We start from the raw sequence: 26,401 nt of genomic DNA, 5'->3' as shown, positions 1-26,401 counted from the left end.
GGCCCAGGTGGGGCCTTTGTGCTGCCGACCGGGCACGTGGGGCCACGGCTTCGCCGGTAGCCTGGCGGCGGCACTAGGATTTTTGTATTTTATATCGGTAAAAATTTACTAAGTATTCTAAGTGTATATTTCTTCTGTAATAAAATTTTATAAGTATTTGACAAAAGAACTGGTCAACACGAGTAATCTCCTGTAGCATTTCTTTTATTGAAATGAAGTAGCACTGCAGTCAAGTTAGACAACTTTCCTAAACACCGACATTTAAAACTGAAGCATGTTGTAGTAGAAATAAAGAAAGCCACAAAAACATGGACGTTTGGTGAACAATGGAGTCCATGTGGCGCACGTGGCGCGAATTTCAGGCCGGAAAAAAACTAGACAACTGAATAAGAAAAATGGCAAAAACACGAAATTATCGGCCTGAAAATGTTTTATCTTCATGTCACTGAAAAGGTCATTGTTTTACCAACTACTCTGTAAAATATTAAAGAATAGAACGAGGCCGACGGTACATAAAAATGTGCACGTGTTCCATAGTTTTTCGAGGAAGACAAGACTGCCTGAGTGAAGGATGAATTTCTAATCTTTATGTTATGCCTGGGCCTGATACGGGTGTTCCGGACCGTGTGATAACTATCCGTATCACATAGGGTTCGGGAGTGTTATCACACAGGCTTCCATAGAATATTCCGAATGCATTTCGATCGCGCCGGTTGCGCTGCCGTCGGAAATTCGAATACCGGGTTCGGAGGTTAGAATCAATGTTGTTACAGTTTCAATCAATCAAGGATAACACATTTGATTATTGTGAAACAGTCATGTATACCTGTGGAAACAAGTCCTATCCCTCGATGTCTCCAAGCAACACAGACGGCATTCCAAGTCCAAACAGCAGTCACAGCTCACTCAGAGACTCTGGACACACATACAAATGTAAAAATCAGCTTGGGGTATTGACAGAGGTAATATGTCAATAAAAAGTTCAATATTTCTTTAAGATAACACCTTGGCTGAAAACAATTAGAAAGGAATAAAAAGGACAAAGATCTAGGAATAGCTTCTTTTATTTACTCTATGTGCTTCATACAGTTTTAAGGCAAGATGTTTCTAGTTATTTCCGTGTTTGTAGTTCAGTAAGGATAAGAAATCTGATGTGAAGCAATCAACAGTTTCAGCTTATTAATACCAGAACCCAATACAGATCAGGATCCTACCTTCCCAAAACAATCAGGGACTGGAACGGTCTTCCCAGTGAGGTGGTAGAGGCAGACACACTTGACACCTTCATGTCATGTACCTCTGCCACCCACTGAGAACTCTTTATGTTGACTGACCATGGCACGAAATCTGGACTATGAGTTTTGGATTATGGACTTGTCGACGTTACTTGATAGATATGAATAAGGATATTTAGGGGGAATCGAAACACAACCAGTCTCATACTGCCAGCTGGGCTCTCAAAACAGCATATGCCATGATAATAGTCAGCAAATTGACTGTGGGCATTAAGAAGAAGAAGAAGCAGTCTGGCTTACCCATGTCTCCAAGCAACACTGTTTCGGGCAACATTCTGGACAGGAATCACAGCTGGCCCTCCAGACACACCTAAGGTATGAGATCAAAGAATAATCAGTTTAAAGCATAGTAACAATGTTGATTCAGAGAGCTATGACAATTCCCTAACCCTTGTCCTGCAGACCCCCAAAATATAGGGGTTGCACATTACAGAACCTATCTGTGGGTCCTGTATATGTACAGTCTGGAGGTATTTTACAACTGAACGCATCACAACGCAGTGAAACACTCTGAATGCGGAAGTAACAATGCCACCACAGTGCAGAAATAGTCAGGAGTCAATGACCTGATTAAGAAATCAAATTAATGAACTACATTGCGTTAAAAAAAATCACCAGGACAAGGTGGGTTAATATACTTGAATAGGCTATAGATTATTTTGAAATTTGGCATATTTAGGGCCTACTCGCTTTAAGTGCCTAATGTTGTGAAGGGTTAAAGTCATTTGGGACGCTGACACAAAGTCAGAGCTTCAGGCATGAACCACAAGCACCAAACCTCTGAACGTAAAAGAACCCAGCACACTTATCGAGAAGAGTAGGGGTGACCCGGTGCACTTGGCTAAAACTTGAGCCATAGCGAAGCCCTTTGAACTACTAGCTACTCGAATACGCATTACACTTCACCTCTATTGAGGATGACTGCTTTACCTTTTGTTTTACTACTAGAATAACAGCTGTCCTTAGTGCTGAATTACCGGTGGTGCCTTCCATTGTCTGGTATAAGAAAGATGGCCTACACACTAGACCATTTACTGCAGGGGGACTCTCTCAACCTCCATTTGAATCAGTAAAAGCAAAATCAGTAAGATACTTATCCAAAGAGTAAAAAAAACCTTGAGGGAAACAATAGTGTTTAACCATGTCTTCTTGTACTAGAAGAACTCAACAGCAGTGTTGGTATATAAGACTATTTTGTCCAAAAGCAAGTGGAAAATGAAGTTTCTCTCTAGTTCTAAATATACCTAAGGGCTGTGAAGACGTGTTCTGTTTATGTCTGGGAGGCCTTGACCTTTGACATATTACCTACAATTCACATAAGTCTGAACCTCCAGTCCTGATCTAAATGGTGCAGATAATTTTAGATGCTACCAGCACATACATACACAAACTCTTTGTGTCCTGAAATACAGGTGCTAAACTATTCAAGTTAAACCGTGGAATACAAAATAAAGCACAACATCTGGAGCTGTCACTTGTTTTTAGATAAAAAAAATCCACCCTTTGCGGAAGCCTTTACCTTGTAATACTGTAAATGCAGAAATGTTCGCGGTTTTCCCGGCGACCGTTTCACTGCGGGCTTGAAGCCACCGCAAACATCTTTGTCCAATACTGTAACAGCATGTGTCTTAGCACTGCCGCGAAATGAAAAACCATCGCGAACACTCCATTTTCGCCTCAGCGAGAAATAAAACCACGCGAACTTAGATGCATTTACAGTATACACGACATTTTTGGCGGGAACATTGGGGGGATTTAATTATTCAGACGTGCGGCACATTTCACCACGTGGTCGCCCAGCCACGCTCAACCAATGTCCTTGGCTCAACAAAACAGAATACAACGAAACACTGACAAAACGATTTTTTCTTCTCGTGCGGAAACTGACCCATTATTTTCTCCATGCCACTCGACACAGAGGAAATACACTCTGTCAAGATATGCAAGAAAACAGCAAATATATAACAATAACTTCCAATAACAAATGAAACACAAACCGCTTAAAACTTGGAGACGAGCACGAGGTATTTACGAAACAATTTGCACAGAATATACGAGAGGTGCTGTTATATGTTTGTAAGAAGTACATTCAGCGAAATAATTTGCTGCCTTACCTTATAATATAAGAACGAGTCTTCCAACACCACGTCGTGCTTCCCACGTGGCAGACGACATTTTCCTTTCTTCTCCAAACTTCACTCGGTCAGGAAATGAGCAGTTTTTCCCTCAAACATTCAAAAAACGGCACAAACACACCCAGAAACACTCAAGAGGTTCACGGCAGACGTTAAGATAGATATTTTGCGGACCAAAAGCCGAAAATTTACGCCAAAAGTGGGACAAAAATTCCGCCCAACAGACGGCGCCATGCGGTAGGCCTACAGGGGAACAGCTGCACCGCACCTGGCTGAACGGACCGTACCATATGTACTTTCTACACAGGGGTGCATAACGACGTACATAATTCAATCAAATACTCCTCTTGTTAATTTTCAATCACTGCCCAATTACACCTCTAGTAATCACTGGCAACTTTGTCCAAAGCAAATTGAAACTGAATTTACTGAACTGAAGTTCAAAAATGGGTTTATTTTGCATAATTAATGCAAAAATGTTATCATCTCATCAGTAAATGACAGGAGTTTCAGATAAGCAGTTAGATCCATGAGTGGCTGTATGTCTGTGAAATATTTGCATTTTTATGTTTCTATTTAGCATTTCTATGTTTTGACAGAGGTGGGCATTGTCATTCTGATCATCATCACCTAAGTTATGTGTCTACAGTGATATTCACCACAAATGATGGTCAATTATTGATTGTTTAATCTACATGCATATCTACAATGAAATTCACCCTTACCTGAGTATCTGTATCAAGCTACAGAAATTTTTGATACATTATATGTATCATATCATTCCAATGATATCCTAATCTGCATAACATACATAGGCTTTATTGAAGCCATTTTAACCTGTTAAAAGTGAGTAATTTGTATGTAAGTCATCTTAATATTTTAATACGAAGGTCGTCTATTGTAACGAAAACCCCCGCAATTCAGCCTGCGGCTGCCATGTGGTGTTTCGCTGTTTGTTTGAATCGAATAAACCATTATTATTATTATAAAGGCCTTCACCTTAGTCTATATAACTTGCTTGTGTTGTAACATTTCCATATGGCATTAAACGTTGCTACAAGTTATTTTGTTTAGCTCAGCAAAAACCAGGTTTTCCACCAACAGTTTGCATCATTGCATGGTACTTGATAATTTCTGAACAAAACTAGTCTGTCTACTAGCAACAAGGACACAGAGAAACACGACAGACATCAATGTTGATAATTATCAATAATTTATTGAAAATACAGCCATACTAACTGTAACACTAACACATGCTATGAAACACAACTGGAGTGCATTTTTCAACAATAACTTTCAACATAACGATGCTAATATAATAGTGAAGCTTCAGTGTTCTTCATACAAGGTATGTTAATCAAGAAAATTGAAGATACAATTGGGTGAAGGGGAAACATTGTTAACACTATTTACACAAGTCATGTCCTCAATGTAAAATAAAATTCCAAGAAAATTTAACATTTATATATTCAGCTATGGGATCCGGATAGATGGATGGATGGATGGATGAATGGACAGAATCAAAACTAAGGTGTTATTCTAATTTCTAGATTATGTGTCTTTTAGGATGATAATAGACATGGATTCTATTCAAGCAAAGTCAGCAAAGTAGAAAGCGACTTAAAAGCATGTAATCCTTATTTTGTAGGTAGCTGACAGGTCCCACAGCACACACAGGAACAGGGACAGGTCCTCCAGGAGTATGGACAAGTATTCTCCAAGCAGAGGTTTTGGTTGAGGGCTAGTAGTGGCCACGATTTCTTATGGCAGTAAGGAAGCCCCCCAGTCAAAACCTCTGCTTGGAGAATAATGGACAATGAGGTAATTAATAAACAGGATAGCTGACGGGTTCTCCAGGAATATGGAGGGTACACAGGAACATGGACAGGTCCCACATGGTCGAGTGTACAGTATCAGCTTTGGATAACCCTGGGGGTAAAAGAAAAACGCAGTCAGACCACAATATTCACAGAACATGCATGTCATCAGTACAAGATGCATTTCACAATGTTCACAACATTTGTCAAAGGTCTAAAACATGCTTTGGGCTGGGAGCAAGAGCACATGGAATATCACCTTGTGATATAACTGTTACTACAGGCAAACGAAAAGCACAGCCAAATTACAGTGACATTCAGTCAAAAGTGAAGATAGAATTTTCCACTGGATGTCAACCATGATGACCTTCTGATTGGATTTAGACAAAAAAGCTGTCAAGTCTACTAATGTTCAGGTCTGTGTTACATGATTAAGCAGTGAGATACAATTACTCTGTTCAAACTGTCTTCTCTATTAAATGTTTCAGTGTTGGTTTTTCCTTTGTTGCTGTGTGACTAAGACGGTCATGCCTAGTGCCTCTTAGAAGACTGTACATCAGGTGGAAATATTGACTTTTTCATGCCTGGCAGACGCTCTCTTGTTCTCCTGTATTTTGGGGCCAAATTCTGGACTGAAAAGTGGTGTCATCAGGAGGACGCAGAGGGGTTTGGCAGATCACTGATGCTGTATTTGATATTTTGTTGTATTATTCTAATTACCTTTATCAAGTCGTGAATACATTGTCTTTTCTTATTAAGACACATACAGTATAGTATGTTAATTGACGCTGAACAAGTCATGTAGATCAATGATCATTTTACTGATTTGAATACAAACTCCCCCATTAATACCTTCACTATGTCAACTTACATTCTTGTATGCTAATATTTCGTCAGAAGACAGAAATGTTTTGAACTCAGATTTGGCTCTCCATAGCAGGTAATCCCCAACAAAAAGGGACACGCAAAAACACTTTGGGAGTAGACAGGTTACTTCATGGCTACAGATAGAAGGTTGATCATAATGTCAAATGAACAGGCAAAAAGACTGGAGCCAACGACAACTAAGACAAGATCTTCCACGCAGTCGTCTTTCTTGAGAGGAACAGCGTCAAGTTCACAGAAGAGCGGTACACGCAGCCAAGAACAGCAACTCTGGGACGCCATTTGCAACGACGACCTGAAAAAGGTTCACACCATTCTGTGTACTGCACAGAACCTCAACCTGAACAAACCGTACACTGTGATCACCATTGATAAAAGCCAGGGGCGTGATACGTGCAGCACTACCTATCTCTTACAGGCATGTAAGGTGTGTAGGTCCTCGGAGATAGCGTGTGCTCTAATCCGAGCCGGCGCTAACATCGACATGAGCGGAAATGTCGTGAAGAAGGTGCCGTACGGCAGCACGTGGGTACCCGACGCGGCCGTCGGAAACGTTACCCCGCTCATTCTCGCAGTCATCATGAGGAGCGAAGACCTGGTGAGATGTTTGCTACAACTAGGCGCCAACGTCAACTCAACCAATGAGGCGGGAGAGCGTCCTCTTCACTACGTCTTCACAGGGATGCCGCCGAATCCCAGCCACGCGACCAGGAAGACTCCGATAGCGACGAAAGACCGTAACGTAACTGACCTGGTGTTTGCAGCCTTGGTGGACAGCGGCGCTGACCTGAACGCGAGCGATAAGCAGGGTTTCACCGCGCTGCACGTGGCTGCAGAGCGAGGCTGTCTGGAGGAGGTACAGACGCTGGTGAAGGCAGGAGCAGACATTAATGTACAAACACCTGTGACAGGACTCACTCCTCTCAGCTTGGCTAAACATGCCAATAATGTAGCTGTGGTGAATTACTTAATACAGCATGCAGAGGGGAAGGCAGTGAGTGATGAAGCAAAGTGATTTGAACATTTAAGGCCACACCAATCTAATTTCTTGGTTAACAGAATTTTAAAAAAAAGCTAGATTGGAAAATCAACATGAAAACAGAATCTCGGAGGAAAGTTTGTACTTTGGTGCACACAGTTTCAAGGAGTGAACAGGGTCAGGTGCAAGTTTTCACCCCAGCCTTCTATTTTACCCCAAAAATCTGTTAACCAAGAAATTAAATTAGTGTGGCCTAATTGTGCTAAAAAATCTAATGTATTCTCTGCATGACTGTACGAGTATATCTTACATAAAGCTAACAAGAGCAACTCACAAAAATAAAGGAAAACTTTGAATTCTAATTCCAAGTAATTAGATGAGTATTTACAACATTTTACATAAAACTTTTCAATTCCATGCGGCTAAAAAATAATTTGCTTTGTAGTGTTTTATAGAATCCCTGCCAAAATGATTTTGTAATGATTTTTTTACCACATTTATTTTATTCTATTCGTATATGTTTATAAAGTATTAGGCAGGAAGTGATTGCTTATATGAAGCCTACTCAACACATACAACAAAGACATACAACAAATACATTTACCGCATTTAAGTCCTGTTGTACACCCTGATGTTATCAAATTCATGAATATGACAGTTTTGCTTTGTCTTCCTTAAGTACACAAAATCTTCATTTAGTGACAGGCTATGTGGCGACACCTATAAACTGACTTTTACTAGTTTTAAGTTCTCCACTCTTTGTTGTGGCTGTAACACATAGAAATGTACATGTAACAGGGAAAAAAAAACAAGGCTACACATGGGTTTTTTCTTTGTCAATTTTAGAAAAAAACTTTCAAATATCTTTTACAACTTGCTCTCTGCCTCTGGATTAAAAGATAACAGCAGTCAACATCAAATGTTTTCTTTTCTGTTTGTTATAGGATGTAGCTTAAATAGCAAGTTTTAATCTTCATGTTTCCTAAAAAGATTGAAAAAATACCCTCATCATAGAAACTGACATCATACTTTAAAAGGTATTAGTATATACATAGGTATAGACAAATTCCTTCTAAAACCTTGTTGTAGGAGGTTATTTCAGGCTTGCATGGGCTTGTTAGAGGTCAGTGAGACTGCCCAAGAAGCAAACAGGATTCAGGTCAATTGCAAGCATCTTAAACTGACTTGGAAGTAGCCTGAGTGTCATCCTGTTTCAGTTCCAGACTCTACCTTCACCCTGGAATTGAAACAGGATGATGCTCAGGCTATCTTGGAAGCCTAGGAACACCAGATGTCACCTGGACAAACGTTCATTGCAGATCATACATTTTAATAGACTGACAACAGAAATGAGCAAAATATCTTCTTTCAATTGGGAAGTTATCACTGTAACTTCAATGTTAAGTCTCCATTTATTGGTGGTTGTGTTTTGCAATGTTCGCAATATCCTGCATTGAAAGGACAATTGTAACAGTGGTTGATGTTATCTACAATGTAGCTTGAAAAGGGATGACTTGTTAATGGCATCTTAATTGACTGGGAGGGGAAGTCATTTCCCACCACCCCGCCCACCCCATTACTACAGGACTTACAAACTTCACAAGGGAGGGGATGTCATTTCCCACCACCCCGCCCACCCCATTACTACAGGACTTACCAACTTCACAAGGGAGGGGAAGTCATTTCCCACCACCCCGCCCACTCCATTACTACAGGACTTACCAACTTCACAAGGGAGGGGATGTCATTTCCCACCACCCCGCCCACCCCATTACTACAGGACTTACCAACTTCACAAGGGAGGGGATGTCATTTCCCACCACCCCGCCCACCCCATTACTACAGGACTTACCAACTTCACAAGGGAGGGGATGTCATTTCCCACCACCCCGCCCACTCCATTACTACAGGACTTACCAACTTCACAAGGGAGGGGAAGTCATTTCCCACCACCCCGCCCACTCCATTACTACAGGACTTACCAACTTCACAAGGGAGGGGATGTCATTTCCCACCACCCCGCCCACCCCATTACTACAGGACTTACCAACTTCACAAGGGAGGGGATGTCATTTCCCACCACCCCGCCCACCCCATTACTACAGGACTTACAAACTTCACAAGGGAGGGGATGTCATTTCCCACCACCCCGCCCACCCCATTACTACAGGACTTACCAACTTCACAAGGGAGGGGATGTCATTTCCCACCACCCCGCCCACCCCATTACTACAGGACTTACCAACTTCACAAGGGAGGGGATGTCATTTCCCACCACCCCGCCCACCCCATTACTACAGGACTTACCAACTTCACAAGGGAGGGGAAGTCATTTCCCACCACCCCGCCCACTCCATTACTACAGGACTTACCAACTTCACAAGGGAGGGGAAGTCATTTCCCACCACCCCGCCCACCCCATTACTACAGGACTTACCAACTTCACAAGGGAGGGGATGTCATTTCCCACCACCCCGCCCACTCCATTACTACAGGACTTACCAACTTCACAAGGGAGGGGATGTCATTTCCCACCACCCCGCCCACCCCATTACTACAGGACTTACCAACTTCACAAGGGAGGGGATGTCATTTCCCACCACCCCGCCCACCCCATTACTACAGGACTTACAAACTTCACAAGGGAGGGGAAGTCATTTCCCACCACCCCGCCCACTCCATTACTACAGGACTTACCAACTTCACAAGGGAGGGGAAGTCATTTCCCACCACCCGCCCACTCCATTACTACAGGACTTACCAACTTCACAAGGGAGGGGAAGTCATTTCCCACCACCCCGCCCACTCCATTACTACAGGACTTACCAACTTCACAAGCCTAGGGAGGGAAAGTCATTTCCCACCACCCCGCCCACCCCATTACTACAGGACTTACCAACTTCACAAGGGAGGGGAAGTCATTTCCCACCACCCCGCCCATCCCATTACTACAGGACTTACCAACTTCACAAGGGAGGGGAAGTCATTTCCCACCACCCCGCCCATCCCATTACTACAGGACTTACCAACTTCACAAGGGAGGGGAAGTCATTTCCCACCACCCCGCCCACTCCATTACTACAGGACTTACCAACTTCACAAGGGAGGGGAAGTCATTTCCCACCACCCCGCCCACTCCATTACTTAATGTACAGGACTTACAATCTTCACAGGACTCGGTTTCCTGAGATCTTAACTAATCTGACAAAACAAACACAGCTTGAAATGGTTCTTTTTACTTTTAAGATATACAAGAGAGAAGAAAATTTATCTTCATCCAAAAATCCAGAAAAACTGTTTTTCACACGTTTCATCTAATTCATATAGTATAGGTGACATTGTGGATTTGTTGTCCACATCCTAACTAAAGGTTTGATGAATGTCAAAACTTAGTTTGTATTGCATACCCAGTTAACACACCGGGTTTGTACTGAACAGTGCAAGCTGCATATCTGAACATATTGATTTCATCCACTCACACTGTGAAGAACCTCTACTCTTTTTGATGTGAGAACTTTACATCTTTTCGTATTTGTTTAAGGTATTTGTTTATTGCCTCCATGAGATTGGGAGGTATAGTTTTGGGCCTGTTTGTCTGTGTGCATGCGTATCTTAAGAACCTCTGGATAGATTGCGATATTTGGTCTGTTGGTAGGTGTTGTGGACACAAAGGTCAAGGTCACATTGTTACTGCAGCAGAACTCTAGCAGAACTTATGGTTTTTGTATCTTTAGTCCTGGACATGCTGTGGTTTTGTTTATTTCTGTAATTACAATATCTAGCGTGTTCCAGTGACACACACACACACTGGACCTCTGGGAAGGCTAACAGGGCTATCTAGGTTCAATCAAAGTCATCCATCCATCCATCCATTCAGTCACTCACTCATTCATGCATTCATTCATCCCTATAGTCTATGATATATCTTCTTGTTAGTTTAACTGACTTAACATGTAAGTTGTGGTCTCAATGGATGGGGTAAATTTTCTTTACACAGTGGCCAACATACAATTGAAAAAAACAACAAGAACATCAACATGATTCCAATATTTTGTACTTTATTAGCCACAAACATAACCTTAGAATCACAGCAGTACACAATCAAATGGCCGTGAAAATGGAAGGCTTGAACAGTCACTCTTTGTTCTGGGCTCATATTTGACACTCTAGCAATGGGACTTGGACTGAGGAGGGACACCATCAATGATAATTATGCAATAGGAAGTAGTAAAGTTTTGACTCTTAGAACGAAATTAGAAATGCCGGTCATATACATATAGCCAGTCGTAAATGAATTAACAACGTGTATAAACGTGTTATTTTTTCATTTATGTTTTAGTAATGTCTCTGGGGTGTATTTCTCATATGAATTATGTGTTGAAGATATATATATTTGTGTTGCCAGTTCAAACAATTTGGCAAACTTTTCTATAAAAAAGGTTGGAGGGAATCACTTTTTGAAAACTTTTCATTTGGTGTCGAGGCTATCTGAAAAAAGGGTACAGTAGTTACCATAATGTTGTAAATTTCTAATAACTTTTGTCAATGTTATTTTGTGATGATGTTGTTGGTAATTTTCCCCAACAAAATATAATATTTCTATATGTATCAAAGGCCATAATTCAGTGAGATCTGACATTGAGCAACATTCTACACAGTACAAAGTACAATTATTTTGACATTCATTAGTTTTTCTTTAAGAAACTACAATCATTGAATCCCATTCCTGTGATAAAACTTCCTCTAACGCTTAACGTCATTAGACAAGTGTCTTCAGTAAGAGACCAATCCAACATCCATCCATATTTCCTGGGTGCAAGATAAACAATGTTTCCTGGCCTGGGTAGGGGGTTTGTTGTACAGAGTTCAGTTTTTTCCTAACATTCACTTAAGCCACAAGTTTTTACTTCACGAAACTACAATCAGTGAATCTCATTCCTGTGATAAAACTTTCTCTTACGCTTAATGTCATTAGACAACAAGTGTCTTCAGTAAGAGACCAATCCCACATCCATCCATATTTCCTGGGTGCAAGATAAACAATGTTTCCTGGCCTGGGTAGGGGGTTTGTTGTACAGAGTTCAGTTTTTTCCTAACATTCACTTAAGCCACAAGTTTTTACTTCACGAAAGTACAATCAGTGAATCTCATTCCTGTCATAAAACTTTCTCTTACGCTTAACGTCATTAGACAACAAGTGTCTTCAGTAAGAGACCAGTCCCACATCCATCCATATTTCCTGGGTGCAAGATAAACAATGTTTCCTGGCCTTGCAATTGGTAGGGGGTTTGTTGTACAGGGTTCAGTTTTTTCCTAACATTCACTTAAGCCACAAGTTTTTACTTCACGAAACTACAATCAGTGAATCTCATTCCTGTGATAAAACTTTCTCTTACGCTTAACGTCATTAGACAACAAGTGTCTTCAGTAAGAGACCAATCCAACATCCATCCGTATTTCCTGGGAGCAAGATAAACAATTAATGTCTATTTTGATTTCACAGCCAATGACAGCAACACTTCCCATAACTTATGATTTGTTTTATTAAACGCAGCAGTTGCAAGCCAACCATTGTGCCTGAAAACTTTGTTGTTGTAAATATAAGACAGTCAGGTGTAGTGCAGATTCACTTAATGTCAGTATCTTTGATGATTAAGGGGCAAAAAATTTGAATGAGATTTACTTGAACATCTAGTGTTAAGAGCTTGCTCTCTGTGACCAAAAGTCCTTGGTAGCACTGGTGCAGGGGCAAGAATTGAGAACAATTTTCTTTCCTCGACATGCAGTAAAATTTGGGGGATTAACTTTCGGCATGCTAAGGTAGCCGTTTGGCACCAAGTTTGCATTGGATATGGCGTTAGGCAGCAGGGAGAGGGTTAAATGAGGGTCATGTTGGTACAACTGTATCTGATGACCTGAGGTGACCTGTGATTATACCTAAATGCTCTGGCGATGATGACTCGCCTTCTTTGTGGACTCATCCTTCTTTAACTTGGATATATTCATGCCTAGAGTTTTGGACCTGTGAACTTGGCCTTTGCCTTCACTCTTGCACATTGCCAATACGTCACCTTGAGAAACGGAGGCATGTTGACATGTTTGGGTGACTTTGTTTTCTGAGGGTTCAGATTTAAATGCAGCCTGATTCTCTGTGTTAAGCTGATGTCTACTGGGCTGGGCAGGGGGTCTGTTGTACAGAGCCATTGTCTGCATTCTGAACTTCGCAGCTCTCATTGTTTTGCTATAGTTAGAAATCAAACCCATGTATCGGGGGACACTACTTCTGCCTGATACAGGCATTCTGTGTGATCTGATGTTTGTATTACGTCCACATGCAGGTATCTGGTAGTTCTGTGGGTCTCTCCAGACTTGAGGGGCTGTACTGTAGGATGGATGTTTGCCACCCTGCCTAGCTGACGAAGGAAGGGCCACCTCAGCCGAAGCCGCCTTAAATCTTACAGAGTAGTCCTCATAGTCTTGAGGCACGCGGAGTGTCAGAGGGTATGATAGGGGTCTCCTGTTACCAATTAAACCCATATATTGGTGTGATCTGATGTTAGTCTGACGGCCGCGTGCAGGTATCTGGTAATTCTGTGGGTCTCTCCAGACTTGAGGGGCTGTACTGTAGGATGGATGTTTGCCACCCTGCCTAGCTGACGAAGGAAGGGCCACCTCAGCCGAAGCCGCCTTAAATCTTACAGAGTAGTCCTCATAGTCTTGAGGCACGCGGAGTGTCAGAGGGTATGACAGGGGTCTCCTGTTACCAATTAAACCCATATATTGGTGTGATCTGATGTTAGTCTGACGGCCGAGTGCAGGTATCTGGTAATTCTGTGGGTCTCTCCAGACTTGAGGGGCTGTACTGTAGGATGGATGTTTGCCACCCTGCCTAGCTGACGAAGGAAGGGCCACCTCAGCCGAAGCCGCCTTAAATCTTACAGAGTAGTCCTCATAGTCTTGAGGCACGCGGAGTGTCAGAGGGTATGACAGGGGTCTCCTGTTACCAATTAAACCCATATATTGGTGTGATCTGATGTTTGTATTACGTCCACGTGCAGGTATCTGGTAGTTCTGTGGGTCTCTCCAGACTTGAGGGGCTGTACTGTAGGATGGATGTTTGCCACCCTGCCTAGCTGATGAAGGTAGGGCCACCTCAGCCGAAGCCGCCTTAAATCTTACAGAGTAGTCCTCATAGTCTGGAGGCACACGGAGTGTCAGAGGGTATGATAGGGGTCTCCTGTTACCAATTAAACCCATATATTGGTGTGATCTGATGTTAGTCTGACGGCCGAGTGCAGGTATCTGGTAATTCTGTGGGTCTCTCCAGACTTGAGGGGCTGTACTGTAGGATGGATGTTTGCCACCCTGCCTAGCTGATGAAGGAAGGACCACCTCAGCTGTAGTGGCGTTAAATCTTACAGACTGAGAGTAGTCCTTATCATCTTTGGGGACCCTAAGTCTCAGAGGGTATGTATTGTAGCGGTTGAAGTACTCGTCTGGGATTTGCCAGTAAGGATGCTGTGCCCCTGGTCTTGTGTTGTAGTAGTTGAAGTACTCGTCAGGAATCTGACTATAATCATTATCAGTCTGTGACGTCGTCAAAGTTGCAGCATTTTGCTGGTCATAGTACTCATCGGGAATTTCACAGTACTGGGGCGATGAAGGCCCCTGTGATGCACTGACAGCCTGTGCGGCTTGGTCGCCCTGTGAACAACAGCGCTGTCTTCTGATAACATACGCCACAAACAGTGCTACCAGTACTACCCCTACTACAGATACCATTGTCACGGCGATGATCGCTCCAAGTGGGTATCTCTCTGTGATATCAGACTGTGTGGGTTGGTCGCCCTTTGAACAACAGCCCTGCCTTTTGATAACGTACGTCACAAGCAGTGCTACCATTACTACCAGCACTACCCCAAGTACAACTGCGAGGATTGCTACAAGTGGGGATCTCTCTGTGATACCAGTCTGTGATGTCGTCGAAGCGGCAGTGTTTTGCTGGTCATAGTACTCGTCAGGAATTTCACAGTACTGGGGCTCATCACCTGACGATGAAGGCCCCTGTGATGCATCAACAGCCTGGTCGCCTTGTGAACAACAGCGCTGTCTTCTGATAACATACGCCACAAACAGTGCTACCAGTACTACCCCTACTACAGCTACCATTATGACGATCGCTACAAGTGGGGACTTCTCTTTCACAGTTCCATTTGTACTGGGATTCGTCTGATTCAGGGTTGTTGTCTTGATGTTATTAGGCTCTCCTGTGGTCAGAGTCATCCCCTCTCTCGTACACACGGTGCCATCAGGAGTGCTGGACATGGTCCTTGTGGCCTGGGTCTTTTCTGCACACATGGTCCCATCAGGAGTGCTGGACAAGGGCATGGTGAAGACATGTCGGTAGGTCTTCTCCCAAGTGTTGACAAGACATGTTACATTCGTCATTTCTTCAAGATCAAAGGCACTAACATTAATACTGTGTCTATCAGCATACGACTTGGTGATATTTTCACTGGAGATGACATCAGATGATAGAACTATAGCAATAATTTGGGGATTGCAAGACTTGTCTACACCCATGGGAACAATCTGCAGAGTAGTATGTTCCTGCAACGCTACCTTTACAGTGGAGACATCTTCCCAAGCATGTTTGCACAAGTGGGTGACGTTCTTAGTATGTTTGTCTGATTCTGTGTTAACTGATATGATAATCAATGGCAGGCTGTACTTCATTTGACTTGTTGCTCCTAGCTTTATTAGAGGATTACATTGGCCTCTTAAGTTTATTTCCACTTTGGCTTGAGCTGCCTGTGTGCGGGTGTCATGTTGCATCTGGACATGATAGAACTGCCTCAGTCGGGGAACTGCTGTGATACAGAAAAGCACTTTGTTGACCCTTACTGCAATGCGCTGACTATTAAACTTAGGATGACGATAGTTTACTCCCCAGTTCAATACCAAATGAACAGAATCATCAAGAGCAAGTAACCTATTCCCACTCAGTGAAATTTCTACTAGTTTGTGTAGCCCCTCTACAGTTTCCCTTGACAAACACGTCAACTCATTCCTGCTCAAGTCTAGGTCTTGCAGGTATGACAGTGACTTAAATGCTTGTGGATGAATGACTTTGATAGAATTTGACTTCAAGGAAAGTGTGCCTAACCGTTTCAGATTGTGAAACCAAGATGACTGGATACTTTGCAAAGAGTTGCTGTCGAGTAACAACGTGTTCAGGAAGGTGAGCTTTTGGAAGCATTTTGAATCCATATCACTTATGTGGTTGTGTGACAAAGACAGGATCCAGAACAAACTGGGATTCTTCAAACCCTCAAACCAGGATCGCTTGACATAAGTCAAGTTGTTGAACTGAAGTTCCAATGACTGCAACTGAGGAAACTTAGCCAGAATACCCTGTTCCAAATCTGTGATTCCACATTGAACGAGAGCAAGCTCAAGTACTTCTGACTGCTGAGGTGGTCGTAGTTTCTGAACTGACAGGATCCCAAACGAGAACCCCCGAACGGCTACACGGTGGTCGTTAGGAAGGCATGATGCGGTTGGTTGGGAGGTGTTATTCAAACCTAGTACAGGCTGTAGCTGCGCGCTGCATAATATACAGGTGCCCCTCTGCCAGTGAGAGTGGGGCCCCTTATATGGTTTACCATTGGGGAAACAGGATGACCAGGGTTTTGTGTTCTTGCACCCAGGAAAACATGTCGGGTCTAAACTTGCACAACTCACAAGGATGCTGCAAACAACTACCAACTGCTGAACTACGTTTAACATGCTATAACAACTATATAACAGCTAAGTTACGGTATGATGTATAAATGATCTGTGCCGCTGTCTGCTGCAGGGTTGTTATCCCCTAGTCAGGAGGGCAAACAACCTGCCGGCTGGATCACCTGAAAAATAAAACAATTAAGCTTATTGTTTTTCACCAAATGTATAATAATTGACTCAATGACAAAAAATGTCTGGTTTTGTGATATATATGTAGGAGCTTATACCATTATAACAAGATAACCAGCCCTTTGGAAGTGAACTGTGTTTTTCATGTTACTCAAAAATCTATCACCAATGAAGTAAAATCCACAATACACCAAAGGAACATTGAGTTAACATGCAACTAGAAAATATTATCAACTTGGATAGTTTATTTTAGGCCACACTGACTTCTACAGATGACAATCTCGGGACACCCCAAAACAAATGCGAGCATGCTTAAAAAAGGACCATAAAAACAATTTGTCTAGTTTTCAAATCTAAGTGAGAGCAAAGGTTGCATCAAACATAATAACATTAAAACAATAACACAAAAAGAAGTCGTTTTTTCTTGTTATTTCAACAAAATAGGAGGTATTTTTTAGTTTTATTTCATTTCAATAAACATAATTACAGTAGACATAGAATGGTGTGTACAGAGTGACAGAGACAAAGCCACAGATTCTCCTACTAGATACTTGGAGTTGTAAATGGCATAGGAAATGCCCGAGACTAGGTTTGATATCTTGCATGAAACTGATCAAGCTAAAGTCAGTGTCATTTAATATAATTAGCAATTATCAAATCTACCATCTTTATTCCTCAGTATTTGAAGTTATATCTTTTGGATTGAATAATGCCATCACACTTTTGAATGTGATGTTCCATGGTTAGAAAGAATTGCCCCCATTCTGAGGTCCATTGTTTTTCGATCTTTTGGTGAAACCGCCTCTTGTAAAAAGGCTATGCATAATGTATATAAAAACTTTGCTTGTTATGCAACCACCTGAATATTTTTCTTCTCCTTAGTTTGTTATTTATCACTCTTACATATAGGGACAGAACAATTATTCTAAAACTTGTAATGCCTTAGGGTGACGATGATGATGATGAATGCCTTAGGGTTCTGTTCCATTCCTTAAAAAGCAATGTATTCACTTCAAATATAACATACAATGTATTGCTGGGATCTGTCAAGCCGTACACAACAGGACTCAAAATACCCACATGCAACATGTAATTTGCATGCTATTTTCAAGATTGACATGTAGAAATATTCTGAACGTGCAATTTTGCATGAAAAACCATCTTGTTTGCACTGCGGAAATCCCATAACCCATCACACTGCACTACACCCATCCCAAGGCTTGCTTATTTTTGTGGCTTTTGCGATAACCTCTTCACTGTGAACTCAAAACCACTGTGAACATATTTTCCCCTTTACAGTAAAACCCTGCATGGTAGTTTCAACTGTGCGCTTCTCCATTTTGTCCCTATCGAAAATTACTTCCCTGCGAATACAGTCAAACCTGCCCAAGGTGACCACCCGGGGGACCGAGCAAAAACGGTCGCCATGGACAGGTGGTCGCAATGAAGAGGATTCCACTCATAACATGTTTCAGGTCGAAGTGTTCAAATACAGTGTAGTACGTACATGTAGATGGATGGAAAATTATGTGATTTTAGACAGCATGACCCCCACCAGGTTCAATTTTCATTGACAGAAAGATCCTATATATACAGAGATTACATTTTCTGTTATCGTTGTAATATTTGTATACTGTTACATCGTGTACAAGTTTTTGTCATAATTTTGACAAAAAACAATGTCTGCCTCTATGATCTAACAGCGCCTCCCGTATTCACACGTTACGTTAAGAGTACACACACACACACATGCACATAAAATCTAGGTTTTAAGCCCTTAGACAAATCCCACGGAAACACCTGCTGACCCCAGCCTTATTTTGGGCGCCGACCACTGGAAAGTTTTCGATCTGACCCTTGATCTGACAACTGAAGGATGAATACGGAAAGTTATGATACCGCCGCCGAGCTCACACAGCATCAAAAGGTAACAGTGCAGCAGAACGCGCAGCGTCGGCGATTACAAGCAAGCACCGCCCAATAAAGGTTTGTGAGAGTCATGGAAATAAAAAGAAAAATAAGACTAATTTTCATAAAGAACGAGAGTATTCGTTCATACACAGAAGCGTAGTGTTTCGAAAGGTCAGCGTTATGCCACGCTGAAACCATGATGGGGTTCGCGGACCAAGGAACAGCAATTGTCTCGACCGACGTTTTGCCCTCCACAAAGTCATTTTCCGGCGGAATTTAGTAAGACAGAGACACATTTTTGTTAAAAATACAAGTAATTTCTGTGAAATCTGACTATTAGACGCCATGCACTACGTGATCGTTTTGAAAACTGAGTTCAAACGGAACCAAGCTTGCGGTTAAGTATAAGATTACGATGGGCACAACAATATCGATATTAAAGTATTCACAAACCTTGGTATTTACAATGTTTATAGTGGGAACGTTTTATTAACACTTCATGGAGGAATCGATGCTATTCATATATTTTTGTCTGTCAAGGTCTTAAAGCATCCAGAGTATTTTATGTGGCTTGAAAATTGGAAATATTCTAGTTGCTGTAATCTTTATAAAATTGTCATTTAATGCCACTGTTTACCACATTTGCGTGATGATTACATGTTACAAGCGCTAAAGCCACGCGAAAAAAAGCTACACAATGATCCCTTTAGTTTCACGCGCCTTATTAGTGTAATTAGACTGAAACAGAACTCAAAACGGTTTTTTCGTCGGTAATGGACCGTTCCCGTTGAACACCATCTAGAACCCCCTGTTCTATTTGGAACACCTCTGTCAAAAACAGCGATGGTGGGACAGAAATGACAAGCAGGGTATGTATATATCTGGGACAGATTTCTCACTGCATTGGCTACATGAATACCCAGGAAAAAAACGAAATGAAAAAGAAAACATCTCGGGCACTCAAGGGGACGGAGCTTATATAACATATTGCCAACTACTACCAAGTCCGTCTCTCATGTACTTGTGCGTTATTCTGGTGTTCGACTGGAACGGTCAGTTCTCTGCAAGTTCCGGCGACGGGACGTCATGTTCCAAGAAATCGGACAATTAAAAAAAAATGGCGGCGCTGACAGCGCTTGTATTTTCGATCAGTGCTCAACACACAACGACATCGCATTTTTGCTCCTTGAATGTTTTTTAATTTGAGTTTGAAGCCACATAAAGTGCTCTGGGTGCCTTTAAAAACATTTCCGCGAAATCCGACAGCAAAATCCGTTGTCACCACACACTGGAAAACGGTTGCCATGGGCAGGGATTGTGCTCTGTGTGGTCCCAATTCGGGGCGGTCGCGTTGGACGGGTGGTTGCCTTGGGCAGGCAACTTAATGCTTGTGCCTATGGGGAAAATTTTCGGGACCGAGAAAAAGCGGTCGCCATGACCAGGTGGTCGCGTTGACGTTGAAGAGGTGGTCGCCTATGCAGGTTTGACTGTATTAATTGCCCTTTAAATTTGTATGCTGGTTTGGTTCAGAGGATGCCTAGAGAAACATTGCATGACTGGGAGAAATTATTTACTGACTGACTTTTACATTCATCATTCTGTTTAGTCCCTCTCTACTTAGTCAACTGGCATTTGAGGGTGCATTCTAAACAAGTTAGGAAACATGAGTTTCAATTATATTCCCACTGTATAAACTCAACATGGTGATTTATTCATAACCTTCTAATACGCAGGTTGATTTGTATCCACTTGCTTGTATGTGAAGTTGTAGAAAACCTAATGAAAGTTGCTATACTTTTGTTATGTCGTTAAAGATTTTATATCTTCTATAATAATAATCAAAGCAATTAATTGCAAATGCAGACTCAGGTTTATCTTTGCCTTTCCGATGGGAACATGATTTATCTATTTAAAAATGATGGCTTGTTCTTATTGAAATGTGCAAAATTCTGTTGCCAGTTTTGACGATTGATATGAAGCAAATAGCAGCACCAATGCTTTCTTCATTTTTTCACAAATTACTTAATGATATTAAAGACAACCAAAGCAATATCAGGGCCAAAAAATGGAAATAAAAAAAAAAGATCTTTATCATCAACGTATCTTTATCATCAGTTTATATATGGTAGTGACATCTACTAACATTGTTAAGCACATTTGCGTAATGACTTCCTTCTTTTATGATCTTTACCCGCGCAAAATCGTGCCATACGATGATCCCCTTAGTTTCGTGAGCCTACAAAAACTCCGGCCGTATCACAACGTCATATTTTTGCATCATGGACATTGCTATACATTGTGATAGTGTTGTTTAAACTAATCATTGACATTGTATAGAGATGACTATTAGTAAATAAATTGACTTTCAAAATCCGATTTTTCGGGCCCTAATATTGCTTTGGTTGCCCTTAAATCTATGTTTTACGAAAAATGCACCACAACAAAAGCATAATTGGTTGATGGTTTGGAGGAAATTACAGTAATACAGCCACATGTGGGATCCCATCCCCTAGAAAACGACTGTCACGTGAGATTAGACATTAAGAATTCAAATAGCAGGAGAAAGCTTAACAATTATACAATTCCCCGAATGATTGTTTGTCAGGTGAAGCCAGCTAGCCAGGCCCTCCGACATCTTGAAGGCTGTGTAAGGTGGTTTATTCCTGTTGTTATGCCAAATTCAGTAATGTTACTGTCTGACTCTGAGAAAGATGGTTGTGACATCTAGATTAGCCACATGTAAGACAAGAAATTAACGTTTTTGTTTGACAGTTTTTCTGCCTTTCTAAAGAAACAAGAAAAGATAGTTTACTGTCACCTTGCTTAACAAAATGTTTTACAGTGTTACCTAAGTTACCATTGTTTGATGCTTTCTACGTTATTTACTTGACATGGTGTAAGAAAGCTGCACAGTTTCTAAATATACCTCCTCTTTCACCTAAACGATGTAGACAAAAACTATGAATCCTTTTGAAGAAAAAAGCCAAAGTGTAGTGTTGTAACAATTGCGTTACCGGTAACAAATGTAACAGTTGTACCTGCCTATTATACATACATGTAACAATGGGTGCAGGGAAAAAATAAGCTGTTATTTTTTGGCAATCATCAATGAAGACATTTTTCTACAATATAAGGTGGATGTGGCTGAAAAATAAGCTCAATCTATTTTTCGAACCTGAAAATCACCATTTCACACATTTACTGAGAACGAGCCGGATGTTGAATACAATAAATGTAGGCCCGCTGAAGTTTGGCATGCCACAGTCTATCAAAGTATCCTACGGAGTGAGAAGGGTTCTTACCGGCTACGGGGGCCGTCCTTCCCGTCCACCACGGCCTTGTGCGGCAGGGGGGCTGCGTCTCAACAGGAACAGCCTGGAAAATGGCCAGCAGTCTCTGGAAATAACACAAATACAAAATTTAGTTTGTACCGTCAGCCTCCCATGTCTTGATAAAATAACAGCCTTGACAAAAATTTCTTGACCATAAGTTGAAACTTTACAAAATTGTACTTGCATGATAGATTCTTAAGTTGACAAACTGAAACAAATGAACAATAGAACAACGGTACAGTAGAGAGTGTTTGTTTTACTTTGTTTGTAATGAAGCTAAACCCCTGCATATAGTTCCCAAAGTGTTCTATGGAAAGACTTACCGGTGGATCAGGCGGCGGCGGTTGTTTGTCCTCATTGCTGCATCTTCTGTTCGTCGGACAATGAAAATGAAAGTTGTGGTCTCTGCACTTTCCCGTTCCTGGTCTGGTCTTCAAAACACGGACCACTCCTATTCAACTCTCAGTCGGTAGCCATGGCAACGCTGCACACGTCAATCATATGGTGCGCTATGTCACTAATGTGGTAGCCGAAAGTTGAAACCTCAAATTAAGCAAATTCTTTGGAACTTTAGCAGCCGCACACAAAGTGGTTTGTGAAATTAGACGGCTCAGAATCCACTTTGCTTATTCATAACTTATAGGTCTAAAGGATTGAGGGAGGGGAGAAAATGCAGGCACAGCCTATAGAACAATAAACACGTACATGTCTGGTACAATAAAGATAACAGAAAATGTTAAAAAGCAACTGTCTAAGAGTGATTTAACATTATTGTAGCGTTTAGAAATAAGTAACCGCCTAGGTTGCCAACAACTAAAATCACATTTAGTTACACAGCTAGCGTGCTGACTACTACTATTGCATCCAGGGGGATTCATCAGAAGCACAAACAAAGACTTCTAAAAAAGTATATTAATATATATAACATTGGTCATCATAATCACTACTATTGCACCCACAGGGATTCATCAGAAGTAAAAAGACTTTAAAAAAAGTATGATATACAACATGGGTCATTAACCTCTATATTAATAAAGGGCACAAGTCATTAAAAAACAAGGCTTACATCTTACAGACACGGGTCCTGGAAAAACAAAGGCTTGTTCCAAATCTTACATCTTTTAGACACTGGTAATTAACCACCGTAGTAAATTGATCAAAGGTTTTAACAATCATTAATGAACACTATAGCCTCTGCTACTACTAGTATGATATCAAAAGCAAAAGCCTCCTGGAAAAAATGAAGGCTTTTTCCAAATCTTACATGTTATAGACATCTAGTCAGAGTATCTTTTTAAAATTCCCTGGTTCTATAGTGTGCAATTTGATTTTTGTGTTGTTACTTTTCTCCCCATTCTGGCTTGCCAAAACTCATATAGCACCTTAGTACTTAATGTACTCAATGCATCTTTATTTATTAATACCTCACATATTGTATCAAATTGAAAAATAACTTTGACTGGAGCCAACCCATACCATGTACACAAAACATGCAGGGATCAAACAACTTATTTTTGAGCGGGAATTCAATTTCATGTTCTTTACATAAACAAAGAGTAATTGTCTGTATTTCTGAGTCCTGATGTGAGCACGTGGATAAGCAGACCAATGTTATAAGTAAAAATATTATAGAATAGAAAATTTACTTTAAAACTGTTATAAACAGGAAGTAATACCCAATGTGTTTTTGTCAAAGCATCCTGTACTTTCTGTAAAGTTATATAGGGAACTCATTTTGCTGGATGGAATAATAATCATGATAAAAGTCTCCACCAGGCTTCTGTCAGGGCCTCAAAATAATAGAAATTGGCCAAAATGGGGTGTTGCTTCTCATATGGGATGTTGCTACTCATATATCGTAAACAGAATATGATGATGTGAGTGTGGGTTTCATATTACACAGAATGTTACTGTACATATTATTTATCACAAACCCTGTTTGATAAAAATATCAATTAGTGTTAGTGTCATTAAAGGTACAGAAAACTCAGGTCCGGGTCCGGTCCAGATCCAGAGGATCAGGTCCAGGTCCAGACATGAACCTGGACCTGATTATAGTACTGTAGTCTGAACTAGAATATGCTAAGCACGGTAGACTTGAACTAACACTCACATTCTTATTATTAGTCTAAGAACACTTCCATTCGTTATCTCATTTCCCACTTTATTTGAAGGCTATTAAATACAATTGCCCCTGAGGTTCAGGGCCTAATTTCTGCATAAGGCTAACATAGCTATAGTAACATGTAGAGTATTGGAGATTCTTTTTACACAACCGGTAATTCTCACCTGCTAACGTTTTGATGTCTGTCAGACACCTTCATCAGAGCTTCTGACTGGAGTACTGCTTCTCACCGCTATAAGTAGCCGATGTAGGTGGCGCTTTTGCGGTGAGAACACTGTCCCAAATGTGGCTAAGTTTGTATCCCCCCTCGTCTCGGTTCATCACCGGTGTTGTCATCCTTATCCAGACTGCCTCCTTAATCCACCGGGTGCGTCTGTTATCCTCTCTGTCGATGACCTTTGGGACAGTGTTCTCACCGCAAAAGCGCCACCTACATCGGCTACTTATAAGCGGTGAGAAGCAGCACTCCAGTCAGAAGCTCTGATGAAGGTGTCTGACAGACATCGAACATTAGCAGGTGAGAATTACCGGTTGTGTAAAAAGAATCTCCAATACTCTATGTTCTACCAACCTGATGAAATTATTTTCGGAAATAGTAACATGTATTTTAACGACATGGATACATGAGTATAAGTACATAAAGAGGTTTAGGTACAGGTCTGGTCCTATACTTGTACTGAAATACATTATTTTGTAATAACTTCAATAATCTTTCTACAAGAGACTCACTTCACCCCAGAAACAAAAGATATTTTAACTAGAGAATGGCAAGGCCCTTGTTTTCAAGCCTTTGGGTCTAATTGTAGCAGGGGGCTTGCAATATTGATTAAAACTTCCACCAGATTCAAACTAATAGACATTAATTTCCTAGAAAATGATGGAAGAACTATTCTACTAAAATGTACCATTGATGATGTAGAACTGTGTTTAGTCAATATTTATGCCCCAAATAGTGCAAAAGAAAGAAATACTTTTCTAATGAATCTGTCAGAATGGTTAAGTAGGTATGACCCCACAAACCTAATTTGTGGTGGTGATATCAACTGTGTTTTGAATCCTGAACTTGATAAGAAAGGGGGTAGACTAGATACGGCATTAAGGTCTGCTAAATCTGTGAAAAATTTATGTTCTAAATTGAAATTATGTGACGCTTTTAGGTTAGTAAATCCCACTACCCGACAATTCACATGGCGAAATCTTGCAAAGAATGTAGCTTGTAGACTTGACCATTGGCTAATACACAAGACCCTTGGAGAAAAAATTGACAAATGTGATATAAGACCAGCAATCCATACCGACCATCAAGCTATATTTCTAAAACTCAAATTCCAAAGCTTTGCCAGAGGCCCTGGAATTTTTAAACTTAATGTAGATCTATTGAAAGACAGTGAATATTGTGAGAAAATCTGTGAGATAATCAAACAAGAGAGCAACAATATGATTACATCAAAGAGAGACAAACTAGATTTCTGTATGATCAAAATAGCTGAATACTCACGACAATACGGGGCTAAGAAAGCCAGAGAAAATAGAGAAAAGACAGAGAGGTTGGAAAAAAGACTCTGTACTCTGCAAAATGAAATGGATAAAAACCCTACTAAGGATACTATACTCAGCTATAATGAAGCAAAATCTAACTTAGAAAACCTATATATGAAAAAATCACATGGAGCATATATAAGAGCTAGGGCCCGATGGAGGGAAGAAGGTGAAAAACCAACAAAGTACTTTCTAAACTTGGAAAAGAAAAGAGGAATTGACAAGGAGATTGACTTTTTATCTATTGATGGGAGAGAGATAAGAAATGACTCAGATATTCTGACTGAATGTAAGGCATACTATGAACAACTATACCAAGAGGACAATATAAGTGATACAGCAATAGAACAATACTTAGAAAGCGTACAATTAGAAAATATTTTAAATGAGACAGACAGAGAATTCTTAGATAAACCAATTACAAAAGAAGAATGCAAGGAAGCCCTCTTCTCTATGAAAGACAATAAA

General features: G+C 41.0%; 1 protein-coding gene and 2 long non-coding RNA genes across 5 annotated transcripts in view; 1 reads left to right on the top strand and 2 right to left on the bottom strand.

Moving 5' to 3' along the window:
• Positions 1-26,401, bottom strand: part of LOC136420653 (uncharacterized) — a 541,092-nt gene that overhangs the window by 5,979 nt on the left and 508,712 nt on the right. The gene's annotated exons all lie outside the window — the stretch shown is intronic.
• Positions 6,120-8,146, top strand: LOC136420639 (ankyrin repeat domain-containing protein 61-like). The gene has a single exon (XM_066407693.1). It carries the CDS (start codon positions 6,245-6,247, stop codon positions 7,145-7,147), a length of 903 nt encoding a protein of 300 aa, XP_066263790.1. The 5' UTR covers positions 6,120-6,244; the 3' UTR covers positions 7,148-8,146.
• On the bottom strand, positions 11,150-24,429 carry LOC136420660 (uncharacterized). Its single transcript, XR_010753279.1, has 3 exons — positions 22,593-24,429; positions 22,240-22,333; positions 11,150-17,019 (listed from the first exon to the last, which is right to left on the bottom strand). It is a non-coding gene; the product is annotated as an uncharacterized lncRNA (long non-coding RNA).

Source organism: Branchiostoma lanceolatum, chromosome 15 (assembly GCF_035083965.1).
Source record: "Branchiostoma lanceolatum isolate klBraLanc5 chromosome 15, klBraLanc5.hap2, whole genome shotgun sequence".
NCBI classification, from domain to species: Eukaryota; Metazoa; Chordata; class Leptocardii; order Amphioxiformes; family Branchiostomatidae; genus Branchiostoma; species Branchiostoma lanceolatum.
This window is presented reverse-complemented; position numbering and strand designations above follow the sequence as displayed.

Bases quoted from the DNA above. Each gene is read 5' to 3' on its own strand.
- LOC136420639 (XM_066407693.1), top strand. From the start codon at position 6,245: ATGGCTACAGATAGAAGGTTGATCATAATGTCAAATGAACAGGCAAAA.